The sequence below is a fragment of the Chiloscyllium plagiosum genome, chromosome 9, assembly GCF_004010195.1.
Source record: "Chiloscyllium plagiosum isolate BGI_BamShark_2017 chromosome 9, ASM401019v2, whole genome shotgun sequence".
Classification (NCBI taxonomy): Eukaryota; Metazoa; Chordata; class Chondrichthyes; order Orectolobiformes; family Hemiscylliidae; genus Chiloscyllium; species Chiloscyllium plagiosum.
Genome location: NC_057718.1, coordinates 49,112,269 through 49,129,288, shown reverse-complemented (window position 1 = coordinate 49,129,288; position 17,020 = coordinate 49,112,269). Strand labels below are relative to the sequence as shown.

The following is a 17,020-nucleotide window of genomic DNA, read 5'->3' as shown; positions in this document are numbered from 1 at the left end:
TTAGCCTTGCTCCAATTTCAAACTTGAATTTTTAGACCTGGTCTACCTTTTCCTTCACTATTTTAGAACTAATCGAATTACGGTTGCTGGCTCCTAAGAGTTCCTCCAATGACACCCCAGTCACCTGCCCTGCCTTATTTCCCAAGAGTAGGTCAAGATTTGCACCTTCTCTAGTAGGTACATCCACATACTGAATCAGAAAATTTTCTTGTACACACTTAATAAATTCCTCTCCATTTAACCCTTAACACTATGCAGTCTCAGTCTATGTTTGGAAAGTTAAAATCCCCTGAAGAAGGGCTTATGCCCGAAACGTCGATTCTCCTGCTCCTTGGATGCTGCCTGACCTGCTGCGCTTTTCCAGCAACACATTTTTCAGCTCTGATCTCCAGCATCTGCAGTCCTCACTTTCTTCAAGTTAAAGTCCCCTACCATAACCACCCTATTATTCTTACAGATAACTGAGATCTCCTTACAAATTTGCTTCTCAATTTCCTGCTAACTATGAGAGGGTCTATAAAACACAATCCCAATAAGGTGATCATCCCTTTCTTATTTCTCAGTTCAATCCAAGTAACTTCTCTGGATGTATTTCCGTGAATATCCTCCCTCAGTACAGTTGAAATACTATCCCATATCAAAAACACCACTCCCCCTCTTCTCTTGCTTCCCTTTCTGTCCTTCCTGTTGCATTTGTATCCTGAAACATTAAGCTGCCAGTCTTTTCCATCCCTGAGCCATGTTTCTGTATTTGCTATTCCCAGTCCCTGTTCCTAACCATGCGCTGAGTTCATCTGCCTTCCCTGTTGCATTGAAATAAATGCAGTGTAATTTATCAGTCCTATCTTATTCTCTGCTTTGTCCCTGCCTGCTCTGACTGTTTGACTCACTTCTTTTCTCAACTGTACCAGTCTTAGATTGATCTCTTTCCTCACTATCTTCCTGCCCACACCCTCCCCCCCCCAACACACACACACACACACACACCTTACTTGTTAAGTCCTCCCGAGCAGCTCTGTCAAATCTCCCTGCCGTATATTAGTCCCCTTCCAATTTAGGTGCAATCCGTCCTTCTCGTGCCAGTTCACTTTTAACCCAGAAGAGATTCCAATGATCCAAAAAGTGAATCCTTCTTCCATACCAGCTCCTCAGCCATGCATTCATCTTCTCCATCCTCCTATTCCTGCCTTCACTGTTTTGTAGCACCAGGAGTAATCCAGATATTACTCCTCTCGAGGACCTCCTTTTTAAATTCCTGCCTAACTCCCTATAATCTCCCTTAAGAATCTCATCCTTTTTGCTTCCTATGTCATTGGTTTCAATGTGGACAATGACCTCCTGCTGGCCCCTCTCCCCCTTGAGAACATTCTGCACCCTCACTGAGCCATCCTTGATCCTGGTACCAGGGAGGCAACACACCATTCTGATTTTTTGCAGCTGCCACAGAATTGTCTTTATGTTCCTCGGACTGGAGAGTCCCCTAACACAATTGATCTCTTGGAACCCAATGTACCTCTCGTTGCATTAGAGCTAGTCTTGATACCAGGAACTTGGCTGTTGGTGCTATATTCCCCTGAGAATCCATCACCCCCTAATTGGTAATCCAAGATGGAGGATGGGAAAAATTTCTGGCTGCAACAGGTTGCTCCTTTTTTGAGGTATTTTAGTTGTTGGAGGCGATTTCCTCGAATTCCAGGAGCAGCAATTACTGTTTTATATGCTGTTGCATTGTTTTGGAACTTTGGAGGAAAAAAAAAGTCAAAACAGAAGCTTTTTAAAAGGGAGAGGACCAGACAAAGGCAGCAATGGTCAGGCAGTGCAGGAGAGAGAGAGAGAGAGAGAGAGAAACTCATACTGCTCCCTGACACAGCAGTGAACCTGTGCAGTTACTGCCTTTGCTTTTTGAATTAATGTATCGCTGGACATCGGACTGCATCTGGGAAAACTAACAAACAGTGAAATTCACAACAGATCTCGGAGGAACCTGTTTGGGAGAGGCCACAGCATAGATACAGATAAGTGCTACTTTTAAGTGTGGCCTTACAGTAAGTCTGCAGTCGTGTGTAGAGTGGGCTCTTTCTTGATTATATGTTTTATTGGGATATGTCTCTTGATTAAACTTAAAAAATATAAGTCATAACCTTACTAGGTAACATCTTCAGTGAACCTCATGCGATCACCAACCCAAAGAAACCCAAACATATAAATAGAGAGCAGGAATTTTCAGTATTGCTTCGTGTGAGATCTACCGAAGATGTTACCTAGTAAGGTAATAAAACGTCTGGAAATGAACCTTTCAGCTCAGTGAGCAAACCTACATCCAAAATCTCAACCTGAGCTACAAATCGTCTCAAAAATCAATAAGTCATAAGTATTAAGTTAGCCTGGAGCAGTGTATTGTAGATGAATAAGACAGTGCTATTTGAGGAAAACATAAATAAAGAGCTCACGAACATTACAAAGCTTTATCACAAAAAGCTTCGTGTGGCGTGGAATTTTTCTTAAAAGTCTAAATTTGAACACATAGGCTGGGAGTTTCCTCCAACCTATTCCATTCCACTGGTATAATTTTACCAGAAAAGCAACTTAAACAGGGTTTATGCCAGATTTCCTTCACAATTATGTCAATGGAGTGGGAGCAGCTTTGAGGGAATTACCAATTAGAATTTCCCCCTACTTAAATGCTGGCAGTACTTTTGTTGTGAAAGATGCTTGATGATTACATCAGTTCAAGTAACATTATTTACATTTTTAAACAAACTAAAGGAAGACTTTCAATGAAACTTTGCAAAGCTTTTTTCAGTAAATAAAATACTTTCAACATGTGGTCAATGGGGCAATGAAGGAAACAATGCAACCAATTTGCATACAGCAAGTTGTGAAAATAGCAGTATGGTAATGAACAGATAAGCTGTTTTAATTATTTGAATGAGGTTTGAATATTGGTTCACGATCAGGAAGATTCCCTTACTCTTGACAAACAATGCCACAGATTCTCTTACAGGGGATCTACTTAAAGTCTCATCTGAAATATAACAGATCCGCATCATTCCTTCAATATTGCTCTTACATTGCAGCCTATATTATGTGCTGAAGGTGCTAGAGTTGGACTTGAACCATTAGCAACCTGCACAGGAATATTTTTCACAGGAAAAAGAAACCTGCCTTTCCAAAAAAAAATGTACAGTGAAGAGCTGCCCTTACTGCTGGTATGTAATCTCCCACCCTGAGGAACAAGAATTGGTCATTTAGCCCTTCAAGTCTGAATCATCATTCAATATCCCTTCAAATCTTCAAAGAACAAAATTCTATCAATCTCAGTTTTAAATTTAAGATCTATCTAACATCTGTTATTTGTGAAAGAGACTTCCAAATTTTAGCCATTTTTTAAAACGTAAAAGTCTTTCCAAAATTGACTCCTGATAGGTCTGGCTGGCTCCAATGTTCAGAATATGATCCCTAGTTCGAGACTCCCAACAGAAATAATTTACCTCAATTATTATTTTTATATCAATTATTTTTATTTTGCAACTGATCAAATCATCCTTAAACTTCTAAATGCCAGTGACAACAACCCGATTTTTGCATTCCTCCAACTTATTTAACCCTTGAAGTCCAGGCATCTTAGAAATCTATGTTGTACTCCTCTCAATTGATTACTCCTATTTCAGGTATGCTTGCCGGGACTGCTCACAAGCAACTAACATGCATTGTACCCATATAATATGCAGTAGTAGCAAATCCTGCCTCCTAGTGCATACATACTTCATACAGTTTAGTGAAATGTTTTCGTAGTGGGAAGAATAAACTATGTCGAAACGATTTCATGCAAAAGTTAAATGATCTCCGACGACATGCTTAATCTTTGATTTAAATAATGACATCGTGCCATGTGTTCGTTCCCATCGTCGTTAACCCAACCATTCACAGATTCTTTTAACATATTCCATAAGATTTGCCACCAAATTCAAACAACAAAAAAAGTTTTAGAAAGTATCATTTCCAGCTCGACACATCGTTTTGTTTTTGCTGTACTTTACAGGTTTTGCTAGTGAATTCGTGTCAAGTCCAATTCAAAGTTCCCAGTGCAACATTGGCGGGCTTTTTTTTAATTGCTTGCAAACACCATATGCTGTGCCGTATGCTGCTGAGGGCAGCACAACTTCGAGGTGTTACTTAATACAGGCTGGGGAGGAATACCCGGTTGCCTTGTTTTTGTTTTGCTGTCTGGTTTATCTTCAAAATTCCAACTAGTAAGTGTTGCGGAATATTGCACATTTGGAACTGTATTGAATGATTTCTTCCTGTTTTCGAAACAGGAGTGCAATTTCTTAATGAGTAACCAAATGGGTGCGAAGGGGAAAACAGGTTGAGATGACTTGGCTGTTCCTTTTCATTAAAACTGTCCCGGCAGCACTGGCCCTTGTTTCACTGGCTTTGCTTGCACGTCCACTGACGCTGTTCACATTGACTCTCGCTGCTTTCACTCTGGTTGTACTGGCCCTGTTCACACTGATTGTGGGTATACTGGCTCTGTTAACACTGGCTCTGGGTGTACTGGCTCTGTTCACACTGACTCTGGGTGTACTGGCTCTGTTCACACTGACTCTGGGTGTACTGACCCTGTTCACTGACTCTGGGTTACTGACCCTGTTCACTGACTCTGGGTGTACTGGTCCTGTTCACACTGACTCTGGTTGTACTGGCCCTGCTCATTCCTGATCAAGAGCTGAGGCCCAAATCATTGTTTATCATCCTCATCGGATGCTGCCTGACCTTTTCCAGCACGACACCGTCAACTTTGATCTCCAGCATCTGCAGTCCTCACTTTCTCCTGACTCTATTCACACTGACTCTGGGTGTATTGAGGTAAAAACAATGACTGCAGATGCTGGAAACCAGATTCTGGATCAGTGGTGCTGGAAGAGCACAGCAATTCAGGCAGCATCCGACGAGCAGCAAAATCGACGTTTCGGGCAAAAGTGTATTGACCCTGTTCACTCACTCTGATGATACTGGCCATGTTCACATTGATTCTGGGTGTACTAGCCATGTTTACACTTACTCTAGGAGTACTGACCCTGTTCACACTCACTCTGATCGTACTGTCCCTGATCACACTGACTCCAGGTGTACTGACCCTGTTCACACTCACTCTATTGGTACTGTCCCTGTTCACACTGACTCTAGGTTTATGACCCTGTTCACACTCACTCTATTGGTACTGTCCCTGTTCACACTCACTCGGATGGTACTGGCTGACCTGGTCCCGGCTGCATTGGCTCTGATTGCACGGTCAGTTTAAACTGGTATCGGCTGCACCAGCCCTGGACTGGAAAGAGCGAGCAGCCCATCAATTCCGGGAGCGGCCTCGCTGCCGGCCCGCCCATTGGCTGCCAATGATGTCATAATGATGAAAACGTCGGCCGCGTCCCGACCAATGAAGGTGCGGTGTCCGTCCCCTCCCACCGGTGATTGGTCAACCAGGCAGTGGGTGGGGCATGAGGGCGTGTCAAACCCCAGGGATTCTGGGGTCGCATTGGTTGGGCGCCCTGTCCATCGGAGAGCGGGTCCCGCCCCTGTCAGGTGAAGGCGAATCGCGTTGTTATAAAAAAGTGTAGCTGAATTAAAGCGGCAGTGGCGGGGGACCAGCTGAATGAATGTAGCAAAAGAGAGAGAAAGAAACAAAAACACTACAAGTGTTGGGAAGTTTCTCTGGGAATAGATCAATAACGATTAGACAGTAAGTGCCAAGAGAACGGGAGGAGCTGCACTTTGTGATGTGAGTACATTTCTTTTCTCAATGGCCTCTTGCAGCGGATGCGGAGTGAAACCCCAGTTCCGCACAAAGTTGCTGCTCAACTTGGACTTTAAATTGCAAGCACCTCACCCAGAGAATAAGCGAGCAGTTTGTTGATTTATATTTTCTCTTTTTTTTAAAAAAAAAAGTCGGTCCGCCAGGTTGCCCAATGAAGGCGCCCGTGCCTCGAGTTTATTTTTAGTTGCGATCCCCTTCTATTTGCGGCAGAAATAACCAATGCGTGCCTCTGAATTTATTGCTCTCCCCTCCCCTCCCTCCGCTCTGATGCTGACAGTACATTTGATCCCGTTTCAGTCCATTTCCTCCACGGATCGCCAGCAGGGCTCATCAACATCATCCTGATGCCTCCATCCCCTCTAGACGAACGGATTGTTGGGGTGGTGGCATTGCCGAGGCCGGTCAGACCGCAGGAGCTCCATCTCCGTTTGGATCACACCTACGTGGCGGCTTCACCACCTCCTCCTCCTCCTCCTCCTTCTCGTCCCGGAGCGGTGAGTCCGGCAGCTGGCCATCCGAAAGCTCAGAGCCTGGCGGAGGCGGCGGCTCCGCTCCCGTCCCGAAGCGGCAACTTTCCGTATATGCCATCATCTAACGGCTCGGTGCGCTCCCTGTCCTGCGGATGCAGCGGCGCTAGTTGCTGCACGGTGAGCACCTACCCCCCCAACAAGGGCGACCCGAGCCCGGGCTCGGTGGTGGGCGGCAGCCACCCTCTACCAGCCCCAGCGGCGGCTGCTGCTGCTGCTGCTGCTGCCTCCGCCACCAAACCCGGCTGCCCTTCGTGCGCCGGCAGCCCGATGGTGAGCGGCAATGAGAACGGCGGCTCTGCCAGCCCCCCGGCTCCCGGAGTCGGAGGGAGCCCGTCCCCTCCGGCCGCTGCGGCCGTCCGCACCATCCCCCCGGCCGAGCTGGCCAAGAAACTGACCAAAAGCGGCGGCATCAAGGGCCCCCCGTCTCAGAGCCAGGGTCCGGTCATCATCGACTGTCGCCCCTTCATGGAATACAACAAGAGCCACATCCAGGGAGCCGTCCACATCAACTGCTCGGACAAGATCAGCAGGAGGAGGCTGCAGCAGGGCAAGATCACCGTCTTGGATCTCATCTCCTGCAGGGAAGGCAAGGACTCCTATAAAAGGATATTCTCCAAGGAGATAATAGTTTATGATGAGAACACTATTGAGCCCAACCGGGTGCTGCCCTCTCAGCCACTCCACATAGTGCTGGAATCGTTGAAACGAGAAGGCAAGGATCCGCTGGTTTTAAAAGGTAGACCTTTCATTTTTTTTTCTAAAATAAGGAAGTTATTTTTTTTTTAACGATCGGAGGTTTCCAGAGTTGTTGTTAGGGTCAAGTATAAAGCAGGCACAGAGAGATTCGCTGCCTTCACAGTTTTGCTTCGAAAAGCAAAAGTCGCCAGGAGTTGGTAGTAATTTGTGAACGGCGCAGCCTGCGGAACTAAATCGGTTCGTTTCAAGGCTCGATCCATTTTAAGCATTTTTAGTTGCATAGCCTGCACGTGGAATGCATAAAGCGATTGACTTTGACGTGAAAACGGTGTTGTTTTTCAATTCTGCTTATTGAATGAAAATGCCTGTTTTGAAATGTCACATTGCAGGAGCGCAGGGCAACATCCTGCAAACGAATACAGTATGTGTAGCACGTCACCCCGGCTAGTGTGCATGACTGCTTTACTAGCACAGAAATTGAGGGGGGAAAGAGACCATTAGTGATGATTCATGCATGGTCTGCAGATATGAACAACTTCTGAAAGGTCCTGATTACATGGCAAACATAATCTCCAATGCAGCATAATTAGAGACATTGGCTTAATGATATTGACCTTGTTTCGTTCGAATGCAGTGCAGTATATGTATTTTTCAATTTCGTAGATTTATCACGTAAGGAGTGAGCAGTATTGATGGCATTTACAGTAGCAAAGGCAAAGCAGCTCAGCAGTTGCAGCATTGACCTTCCCCACAAATTGATGTGGGTTTGAGTCCTAAAGTGGTTTGTCACTCCAATCTGCCTGCAACAGTTGGGATTTAAAATCTGCCAGTTTTAGCCAGGCTGCTAGGTGGAGCACTTTTGCCAGTGCTGTTTGTTTCAAGGACAATGGAAAAGTGATAATATGCCTGTCTGGTCTCACTACAGCATGCTTCCTCCTGTTGGTTAGCTGCAGAGCATGATCTGAAAAATTTGACAGACTACCACCGTCAAGAAAGAGGCCTCATTTTGGAAAATGTGCAAAGACATTATAAACTACATGATGAGTGTGGTACAACACTTATCAAAGCAGGAACATTGGGGAATACTTTGTAAATGATAAAAGACCAACTCAAATGGAAAGATAATTGGTCACAGTAAATCCAGAAGCCATTGGTTCGGTGATAGGTCAGACAAAGTGTGGCCTATTCCGAATGTCCTGCTTTTGGAAGCACAAAGATTTTGCAAAGATGACAAGATATTTAGTCATCGAGATATACAGCACAGAAACAGACCGTTCGGTCCAACTTGTCCATGCCGGCCAGACATCCAAAATAAATCTCTAGTCGCATTTGGCCAATGTCCCTCTAAACTCTTCCTGTTAACATACCCATTCAGATGCCTTTTTAAATGTTTTATAATATTACCAGCCTCCGCCACTTCCTTTGGCAGCTCATTCGATATACACAACACCTTCTACATGAAAAAGTTGCCCCCTGGGTCCCCTGTTTAAATCTTTCCCCTCTCTCCTTAAACCTATGCCCTTGAGTGTTGGATTCCCCCATGCCCCCCCCCCCCCCCCCATAAAGGAAAAATCCTTGTCTTTACCCTATCTATGCCCCTCATGATTTCATAAACCTCTAATAGATGACCCCTCAGCTTCTGATGCTCTCGGGGAAAGTATTCTGTCTATTCAGCCTCTCCCTACAGCTCAAACCCTCCAACCCTGACAACATCCTTGTAAATCTTTTCTGAACTCTCAAGTTTCACAACATCCTTCCTATATCAGGGAGACCAGAATTGCATGCACCACTCGAATTGCAGCCTAACCAATGCCCTGTACAGCAGCAACATGACTCCCAAATCCTACACTCAGTGCAGTGACCAATAAAGACAAGCATACCACACACCTTGAGTATTCTGTCTATCTGTGACTCCACTTTCAAGGAACTATGAATCTGCACTCCAAGGTCTTTGTTCAGCAACGCTCTCGAGTGGAAATTTAGAATACACCGTGCCTAGACAGAGAGAAGAAAAGGATTAGCAAATAGAGATTACTGAGGATAATCTGAGACTGAGATAATTCTTAGAAAGGTGCCAGTGTAAAATATAAATGGTTATAAATGGGTTGGCTGTGCTCGAGCAGCCCAAACCTAACAGGACGCTGGAGGGTTTGGGGGAAGGTAGTGAAAACTGAGGAGTGTGTGCATTTTCTGAAATTGTTACACTCCATGTTTGAGCCCTGAAGGCTATATGGTAACTAGGTGGAAGGTAATGCTTTCTTTCCCCAGGATAACTGCAGCAGCTCTGAGAAAGGTTGACCTGGGAATACAATGGGGTGTTGCAGTGGTGGTCAGCTGGAAGTTCAGCGTCATATTTATGGACAGAATGTAATCTCCCTTCACAATAGGGAGATGAAATGCTGACTACGTGATTGCTTTACAGACTACTTCCACTCTATCCTTTAAAATGACCTCGAGTTTCAGTTGCCTTCCACTTCAAGACACCACTGTATTCTCTGACCAGCATTTCTGTCTCGGGTCTGCTGCAGTATTCCAGTGAAGCTCAATGTAAGCTGGAAGAATAGCATCTCATCTTGCACCCACTATGAGGTACATTTTATCGCCTCGGGACTTGAGTTTAACAGTTTCAGAACCATGAACACACTCTCTTCTTCACTCATTACCTTCCCCCCAAACCCATAGGAGTTTATGTATGGGCTGCTCAGAGCACTGCATATTCATCTGTTAGGCTACACATGTGCAAAACCAAAATAACCATAGTATTAAAAACGTTTTTTTCAATCAACCTGTTCAGGTATTTAAAATCTTTGGGACAGGTGGGACTTGAATTCAAATCTCCTGGCCTAGAGGTAGAGACAATACCACTGTATCATAAGATCCTAGGCACAGATTCAATGTCTGTCTGCTTACAGGGAGTTCAGAATTTTTCTAATCGACATGTTCAGTGATGTTATTACATCCCTCTGAAGCAGTTTGGACTTGAATCCTGCTCCTCGGATGCTGCCTGAACTGCTGTGCTTTTCCAGCGCCACTCTATTCCGGAATCCAGGCCTCTTTGCTCAAAAGTCAAGACACTATCATTGTACCAACGCATTCTCAATCATTTGCACTTCACGTTAGCACCCTCCCAACTCTCTAGGCTTATGAGCAAACTCTGTTTGCATATGATTTCTCACTCCTTCATCTTCTGCATACATTCCATTCCCACCTCCACTGTCATCAGCATAACTGCCACTTATGCTGTAAGTAGCCCAGCTACTTTTAGTTCTGATTAAGGTTCACTGGACTTGAAGTGTTAACTCTGCTTCTGTCTTTACAGATGCTGTCAGACCCGCTGAGTTTCAAATGGCCAACATTCACAATTCTCTTAAATAAGAAAAACTATAGGGCGGGGGAAGATTTTTATTCAAAGCTCTTTTTATTGTATTTTAAGCAACTCTGCTGTTCAAGTGATATGAGGCAGTGACGTCCTTAAAGACCAGGTTTACACAATGCAAATCAAGTGGAAATTAACTGACTAGAATGGTATCAAATGCAGCAAAATGCTTGTAAAGAACACAAAATCTATTAGTAAAAATGTGTTTTTATATGTTAACTCGATAAAAGGACAGTAAGTGTGAAATAGGGTTTCATTGAAGATGATGAAGAATCCAGAATGGTGGGTATTCAGTTGGTATTTTGAACCTCTTGTACTGCTGGTGTTTCCACTATGGTAAGGGACTAGAGCTCAGTTTGCCTAATTTTTCTGAAAAATGGTAATGGAGAAAATAGTGTGACTGAAGATAGACAAATCTCTCAAAGCTGGTGAGTTCCACTTCAGGATGTTAAAGAAAACAGGTCTGAAAATTTCAGGTCCGCAAGTCATTTTTCTAAATCTTAGATTTCAGAATTCTATTTGGAAAATGTCACTCCATTAGAAAAGGTGGGAGAAAATGGGCAACTTCAGATCCATCAGTTTAGCATGAATTTGGGGTGTTATTTGAATGTGTCCTGACAAGCAGTGACCGAACATCCAAATAATTTGCAGTAGGTCAGAGTAAAATTTAAATGTGTGACGGGTAAACCATGTCTGATTAATCTAACTTGTTCTTTGAGGCGGTTCTAACATGTTAAATAGACAATGGAGTCTCTGTCTGGTCTCAAAATTAGGGTCATTCTACACTATTATTAACAAGACTCCACAAGAGGTTGGCAAAGTCAAGACCACATTGAATGTGACATGACTGGATAGTTATTGGTAGGTAGGTTCTGGATTAGAGTGGTGCTGGAAAAGCACAGCAGTTCAGGCAGCATTCAAGGAGCAGGAAAATAGGGTAGGTGTCAGATTATTTGGGGAAGAGGCAGTTCCTCCAATTAGAGGGATGTGGCTGGTGATGGTCCCCAGATATTTTTTATGTAGAATAAAGGATTAGAACATTATGTTCATGGAAATGGAAACAAATTATGGTGATTTGAACAAGAAGTTACAAAGGATCATAAACAAGCAAATAGGCAAAATAATGGCCAATGAAGTTTAACATATCCAAGTGTGAGGGTGCGGACCTGAATGTTGATGGAATATTGACCTTATTTGAAAGCGAGCTGAAATATGCATAGAAATTACTTTTTAAAAGATATGCTTCAGTTGTAGAGTGCTGTAGATCATATCTGGTGTACCGTGTTCAGCTATGGGCTACCACTTCAGGGAAGGTATATATTGACCATGATGGAGGTTCTTTGGAACTTTTCCAGAATGATACCAAAGCTTCAAGAATTAACTTAAGGGCCAGCACGGTTGCTCAGCGCTTAGCAATACTGTCTCACAGAACCAGGCATCTGGCCGATTGAGCGAATGTGCAAACTCCACACCGACATTCTCCCTGTGTTTGCATGGGTTACCTCCAAGTGTTTCAGTTTCCTCTCTCTCCAAAGCTGTTCATGTTAGGTGGATTGGCTATGCTAAGTTGACCCTGGTATCCAGGGATGTGCAGGCTAACCTGCAGCTAACAGGCTAACCCGTTCTCAGGTTAGCCATGGGAAATGTGGAGTTATGGGATATTGTGGGGACTGGGTGGGATGCTGTTTAAAGGGTTGGTGCTGACTTGATGGGCTGAATGGCCTCTTTCTGCCCTGTCAGGCTTTGATTCTATAAAGCTAGGAGGACAAATGGTAAAGTTGTTATATACCTTTTTTGAGTTTCAGCGTTGAGGGATGAGCTGATTTTATTTAAAATTAAAGCTAAACTATTTCATTTGACTGGATAATCAACAGTCAGGGGATGTTGTCTTAAAATATGGGTATTTGGAGAAATCTGAGTGCACCCTTTATAACTGCTACTAGAAATCTGCTGTTTTCTTTCCTCCTAAAGGTTGCTAGAATAATTGGAACTTCAAAGAAGTGTTAATTTTTTTTAAACGTGGTGTTATCAAGGGATATGGGACTATGGGAAATAAAGCTTGATCATGATGTGATTAGAATAACTTACTCCTGTCCCTGAGTTTAACCAGGTGGCAATCTGAACCATAATCACTTTTCCCTTTTTTATCCCTGGCTGGTAACCTTAACTTGGGATCATTAACTGAACACATGAGAATCATATTAAAATATATATATATATATCACAATGCAAGATTCACATTTTAAGTCACTCATTTTACATGTCTTTCTCTCATGCTTGCCTATATTTCTCTTAAAAACAGCAATTGCCCATTCACTACTTCCATTCAGTGATAGGAAGTTTTGAACTATTCGATTTTATTTGTATTTGTTTCTTGTGAATTATTTCTTGGATTTATTAGTGACAATCTATTTTTATATATGGTCCTAGTTTTGGACTTGCTCACAAGTGAAAATGCTCTGTGTGACATCTCTAGTGAAACCTTTCACAATTTTAAAGCCCCCTTGGACCATTCCTCACAGACTTCTCCTTTCTGCAGTCTGCCCCAATGATACTTTAATACAAAAGCATAATGACTGAACAGGTACCCATGGATTTGCTCGAACACTTGCCATTTGTCTGATTATTGTCAGCATAGCCTACAAATAGATCTGTTTTCGTCATTTAATATAAATACCAGATCACAAGTGGTAAACAAATTTTGAAGAAATTGAAAACTTGCCAGGTCAGAGGACTATATTTTCATGGTTCATCCTATATAAGGAAAAGTCAAATGGGACTTTAAAATTTTTAAAGTGCTAGTGAACTACAGAATTCTACAACATTAGAATTAAATAGAATTTTGTTTAAATTGATACATTGGGGAAAATACTGGTGCTGTGATTCAGTATGGCATTTTTGTCAGCCTTGCTCTTCAAACGATCATTGTGTATTTATAATCTAAATGTCTGCCAAGTATCCAATCTCCGTCTGTTTGTAAACACTGTTGCTTGGTGATGGCCTATCTAAGTCTAGAGTCTGGAGACTGGATGCTGTCCACTCCAAGTTTGGTATTGCCTGTTAGGGCTATTACTGTTGCAGAGGTATCTGGATATAAATTGATCAAGAGGTCACAGTTGTTTGAGGGATTAGATTACTGTTTAAATTAATTGTCCAGGAAGAAAGGGTACTGAAGGAAGGGTGCTTATACCAATTCCGATTGGGCAAAGTTCTTTAACTGGAAATAAACAGTTTAGGTCAGTGATGAGAGAAAAAGGCTGAGTTTCACCAAATTTGCATATAACCTACTGAGTCAGGAAGGCCTCCTGACCGTTTGCTTGTATTAGGATTTTACAAAGGATTTGCTTGTATCTGATTTGTGTATGCATTTGACTTTTTGTAGGTCATTCCTGATTGTTGCATGCAGAAAATGTAGTTTAATTCCATAACTTCAATTATTTAACAAAATGTCCAGTGTCTTCTGACGTATTTTATTGAATGCAAATTAAGAATGTGACAGAGCTGAACCTCCACTCTTCAGTTCTCCCCTTTAGTCTAAGATCTGTATAATTTACTTTTTAAATACTGTTGCAATGAGCAAAAGTTTCTTAAATTATTACAGATCAGTAAAACAGTTTCCTCAGGCAATCTTTTATTCATGTTGCAATTCAGCAATTGAACTCCTTTTTTATAATAAATTTAACTTGATGTAAAACTTTAAAAAAAGATTCTTAGTTTGAATGCAAAAATGACGATGGTGATACAGAACAATAGGAGATAACAGGAAATTAACTTTGTACCTTCGGGACTATTTGTACTTTAAATGTGCCATGACAATTACTTTTATTTTTAGTTTGTGGCACCGATAGTGCCAATTATGGAATGGTTATTGGACACATTGTTACACCAGTGATTCCCTTAAACTGTGAAAATTCCAATTTAATATTATTTTTTTTCCACTGAGCATATTATACTCTCTCCATATGCTGTTATAGATATAAATACCAACCTTTTCTGTAAATGCTGCTAATATTTTAAAAGACACCAATCTGCAATGCATCTTTTGAAGTTGTGGCTTTAAATCTATTTGCATCACTGTGCGCCTTTTTGAAGCCTCTGTCCATTTTGTCTGCTGCACTTCTTTTACAACTCTTTGGACTCTTTGAGTGTACACTTTTTAGCTGTTATTTTTTTAAATTCAAATTTGACCTTCATAAGCACGCAAAAAAATCGGGAGACAATGATGAGAATGAGAAAAATCCATCAAAATGGTTCTTCAACAATCCGTTTAAAAAAGAAGAGGCTGAAGAAACCCAATGACTTCTATTAAACTATTGACTTTATTTTTGCTGCCAACTGGGTTTTTCATTAAACTGAGTACTTTCTGCGGGAAATTGGCTTGAGTGAAATAGACAAAAGTGCAATATTTACAAGAAACGATTGAAGTTACCTATAACGACAGAACAATGGTTTGTTTCAGGAGGCCTTTACCTATTTGGAAAAGCCTGAGCTTGGATTTCTTAAAGTTTCTCAGGCATGCCACTGCTAGCTCCGGAAACTCCATTCATAAAACCATAAAACACAGGAGCAAAAGTAGGCTAATCAGCCCATCAAGTCTGCTACACCATTCAATGAGGTCATGGCTGATCTGATTATCCTCAACTCCAGTTTTGTGCCTTCTTACCTTCTAACCCTCGATTCTCTTGCTGATTCAATGCCTCATCTACCTCTGCTGTGAATATACTCAACACCTCAGCCTGTGAAATAATCTATGGTACTCATTCTACAGATTCATTGATATTTGAGAGGAATACTGTCTTAAAATACTGAGATTTATGCGTCTGATCTGAGGCTTTCTCAAAGGAAGCAGCCTTTCAACATCTATTCTGTTATGCTCCTTCAGAATCTATTCTGATGAAGGGTCACTGAATGTGAAACTCTCCACAGATGCTGCCAGATTACTGCTTTTCTCCAGCAATTTTTTTTTCTCTTGTTTCACATTTCCAGCATTTGCACATCCTTGTTTTTATTTATATTATTGTAGCCCCCATGAATCTTGTATGTTTTAATTATCATTCTTCTAAACTCCAATGACTCCCCAGTGCCTCTGCTTCCCTCCATAAAAGATCAAATTGTTCAGTATTCCAGCTGTGGTCTGACTAATGCCTTATAATTTTAGAAAGACCTCTGTATTTTTTACATTCTATTTCCTTTGCACTTATTCCAGACGTTACATTTGCCTTCCCTATTACCTGCTGAATGTTTTGCTAGCATTTTGTGATTTATGCATGAGGACAGCTCCTGTGTTGTAGCTTTCTGCGATCTTTCTTCATTTTAAATAATATTCAGCACCTCTTCTTGCCCGAGTGCATAACCTCATTTTCCCATATTTCTATCCCATCTGCCAAGTTCTTATTCACTTGCTTAACCTCTCTATATCCCTCTGCAGACTGTCATCCTTGCCACTTGCTTTCCCACTAAGTTCAGTAAACTGCAAATCCAAGTATATGGTGTTGATTTTATTTATATTGATGGTTAAGATAAGCAATTCACAAATTTAAGGTGTTTTATTTTGTGAAGCTTCCACTGCCTCATATGGGAAATTTATTGAAAATAAGCATTTAGAAACTCAAATAGCAATTATTTCTTTGCCTGGAAAAGTACATTGTTTCCTGTGCTCCACGGAAAAAATCTCTTAATACTTGTGTTGAAAAATCTCTCCTAGATTCTGTGATCATTGTCTCTGTCTGTCTCATCGCCACTACCACCACCATCCTTCTCAATGAAGGGTAACCTATTTTCTGCTAGGTCCTCCACTCCATTAAATTTTGGCCTATAGAGTGCAGCAGGATATTTTACCTGCTGCACCCATGTCTACATAATACCTCACAACCGGATATGAATATGTAAATAAAGAACCCAGTAGAATTTATTGCAATAACCTATTGTATATTACATTCACGAGGACATGTGTCTGCTGTACATTACTAGATTATAGAGCAGCATTTTCGCAGCATGTCATACTTCCAGTGATTGAAGTAAAGATGGAGTATATAATCACTAATACTGTTGGGTGACCTGCTATGCTAGGGCTTTTCATGAGCATTTCTCTTAAAAGCATGCTGACTTACTGCAGCTTGAATGTACTGACCATGATATATGGGCATCATACTCAAGAGCTGCATTATTTGTTAATTTTTATGCTGGACTTAAATTTAATGACAAAGATAATCTGATCTCTTGAATTAATGCTGTTGTAACCTTGATGGTGTGCAGTCTTCCACATTAGAATCAGACTGCATGATACTGATGTCTTGTCTTTCATAAAACAGCAGATTCTCTGGCTTAACTGAGCAATGCAAAAGATATTGCTTGGTAAGGTCGTTAAGTAATAACTTATGACTAATGTAATTAGGTTCATCAAAAAGTTGCAGTAGTTTACTTTAAGTTTGTAATGCTTCTTGAAATCTAGTTAAATCATCCAAGGTTAACCAACCTGTTCTTGATGAAGTTGTGTGTTTTTAAGGGACTGCTGGGTGCTGAGAATATTTGGCAAGTGTTTTGCATGGTTCTTGTGTACAACTGAGGAAAAGTTTGTCTCTTTATAAAAGATGTGACTTT

General features: G+C 41.7%; 1 protein-coding gene across 1 annotated transcript in view; it reads left to right on the top strand.

Moving 5' to 3' along the window:
- The first annotated feature begins 5,649 nt into the window (after positions 1-5,649).
- dusp10 (dual specificity phosphatase 10) overlaps positions 5,650-17,020 on the top strand; it is a 34,886-nt gene continuing 23,515 nt past the window's right edge. Inside the window, exons 1-2 of the mRNA XM_043695903.1 lie at positions 5,650-5,782; positions 6,116-7,084. Of these exons, the coding sequence (XP_043551838.1) occupies positions 6,163-7,084 (922 nt within the window). The 5' untranslated portion in view covers positions 5,650-5,782; positions 6,116-6,162. The remainder of the gene's footprint in view (positions 5,783-6,115; positions 7,085-17,020) is intronic.